General features: G+C 64.5%; 1 protein-coding gene across 1 annotated transcript in view; it reads right to left on the reverse strand.

Annotated features, from left to right (window-relative positions):
• Positions 1-2,049, reverse strand: part of MINAR1 (membrane integral NOTCH2 associated receptor 1) — a 71,521-nt gene that overhangs the window by 7,013 nt on the left and 62,459 nt on the right. Inside the window, exon 3 of the mRNA XM_029950393.1 lies at positions 181-2,049. This exon is cut by the window's right edge and continues 54 nt beyond it. Within this exon, the coding sequence (XP_029806253.1) occupies positions 181-2,049 (1,869 nt within the window). The remainder of the gene's footprint in view (positions 1-180) is intronic.

Raw genomic sequence — 2,049 nt, forward strand, 5'->3', positions numbered from 1 at the left:
CCCCCCCCCCCCCACACACACACTCTTCCGAGCTCGCGGGATGGACTGTCTGCCGGGCCACCCTCCCTGCGCTAATGCAGACAGCCCGCCAGGCCTGGAAGGACAGCCAGCCTCTTTCTGGGACAGGAGCCGGGCTGTCCCAGTGCAAGAGCCCTGATCCGAGGGTGCGGAGTCAGTTACCTCTGTAGGTTTCCGGTGCCAGTCCTTCATGTCCCCGGGGCCCGGGCCCTTGGGCTCCTCCTCACCCAGCCCCACGCGGCTGGCGTAGGTGATGGTGCGCCAGTCTCTGGGCGAGTTGGCGCTGCTGGCGATCTTGGATTCCGTGGCGCTGTTCTCCTCCGTCAGGGACCTGGACGACGGCCTCGTGAACAGGTTCTTCTTTAAGGCCTTGACGCGGAGGCTCTCACTGTTGCTGCCGCTGGCGTCGGAGCAGCACCAGTCGGCCGCGCTCTCCGGTTTGGGTCCTCGGGGGCCGTCGTGCCCATGGAACATACTGGGAGAGGCGCTCTCGTCGGACGGAGCCTCGCTGGTCCAGGAATTCAGGTCGATCTGCACGCCCACCTTCTCGGGTTGCTGCATTTTCTGATCCAGCTTGTTTAGCTTGCCCAGGACCTGCGAAATCTCCTCGCGGACGCCTGACAGCGACTCAAGCTTCCGCTCAATCTCGCCGATCCTGAGCACCAGCCTGCACACACTGGTCTTCAACTCCTCTTCAGAGTGGTGGCTGCTTTCGGACCGGTTGCCCTTTTCCCCTTTGCTACCGGGGAGTCCGTTGGCGATTTGGGTGAGGCCGTGCTCCGGTGAACTGTCACAGTCTGACTTGTGAAGCTGAGACAAGGAGCCGGTGCTGTTGTAGCAGGAGGACTGCATCACCCCCGTGGAGCCACTGACGCTCATGTCATCGAGAAATCGGAAAATGTCACTGATGTCATCGCTGACGACTTCCGAGTCGTCGTCTGACTGCTTCGTGGCGTGCCTGTCGCCGTACTTGCCCTGCCCGGAGGCACACAGGTCTGTGCACTTCCTGGGCTGGAGCACGTGCTGCTCGGTCTGGGTGCCCACGCTGCTGGTGTCCGAGCTGAGCTGCCCGCTGGTGCAGCCGATGCTCTTGTCTTTGAACTTTTTGACCGGCTCGCGCCTCTCCAGGTCAACGGGGGACGAGAGCTCTTGACACGTGAGCCCATTCGGTTTGGCCGCGTAGCCAACGGGCAGGATCTGCTGTTGGTCCTTCGGCACGAAGTATGCGGGGCGCCTGCCGGGGGCTGGGGAGTCGGGGGCCCGGCTGCCGGAACCAGGATAACGCACCTTCTCCTCGGAGGTGTTTCTGTTTAGAAAAGAGCGCTCCACGTCAGGGACTTCTTCGGTGTTCAGACTCCAGCTCTTGGCCGGCCAGGGGGTCGGCTTGCCCGGCCTCCCCGGGCAGCGCCTGGCGTCCTGCGGCCCCGTCACTGGAGTGGGGCCGAAATACGTGGAGGCCTGCAGGTCATCCAGGCTCTCGTGCTTTGCGCGCCTTTTGTCGGGCACGGGGGAGCGCGGGGGCTTCAGGTACTGGCTGCTGTAGGGCATCTCAAAGCTGTGGTTGAAGAAGGGGGTCTTGTGGGGCTCCTTCCGACGCGGGGGCTCCCTGAGCTCAGCCTCCCCCTTGTCGGCGGGGCCAACCAACGTGGGGGACACGGCCATCAGGTTGTGGAAATCCTCTTTGAAGATGTTCCTCTTCTGGACACAGGACTGGATCACAAACGGCTCCGGGCTGGGGAGGAAGGCGTCCTTGGCGCCCTGGCTCAGGGGCAGTGAGTCCTGGTCTGAAACGGACTCGCTCTCGATGTTCATGGGGAAGTAGGTTCTCTGCATCTCGCAGGGCTGGGGGCTGGCGACGGAGTAGGGCGCCAGGGCCTGCAGCCGGTCCAGGGAGGCCGCGCGGCTCCTCAGCTCCTTGCCCACGCCCAGCAGGAAGTTGGGCTCGGAGGCGGGCACGAACTGCGGCGGGCGGTCCTTGCGGTCTGCCTTGCGGCCCCGGGACGCCTGGCGGGCGGCATAGCCCCGGCGGAA

This window comes from Suricata suricatta, chromosome 9, assembly GCF_006229205.1.
Source record: "Suricata suricatta isolate VVHF042 chromosome 9, meerkat_22Aug2017_6uvM2_HiC, whole genome shotgun sequence".
NCBI classification, from domain to species: Eukaryota; Metazoa; Chordata; class Mammalia; order Carnivora; family Herpestidae; genus Suricata; species Suricata suricatta.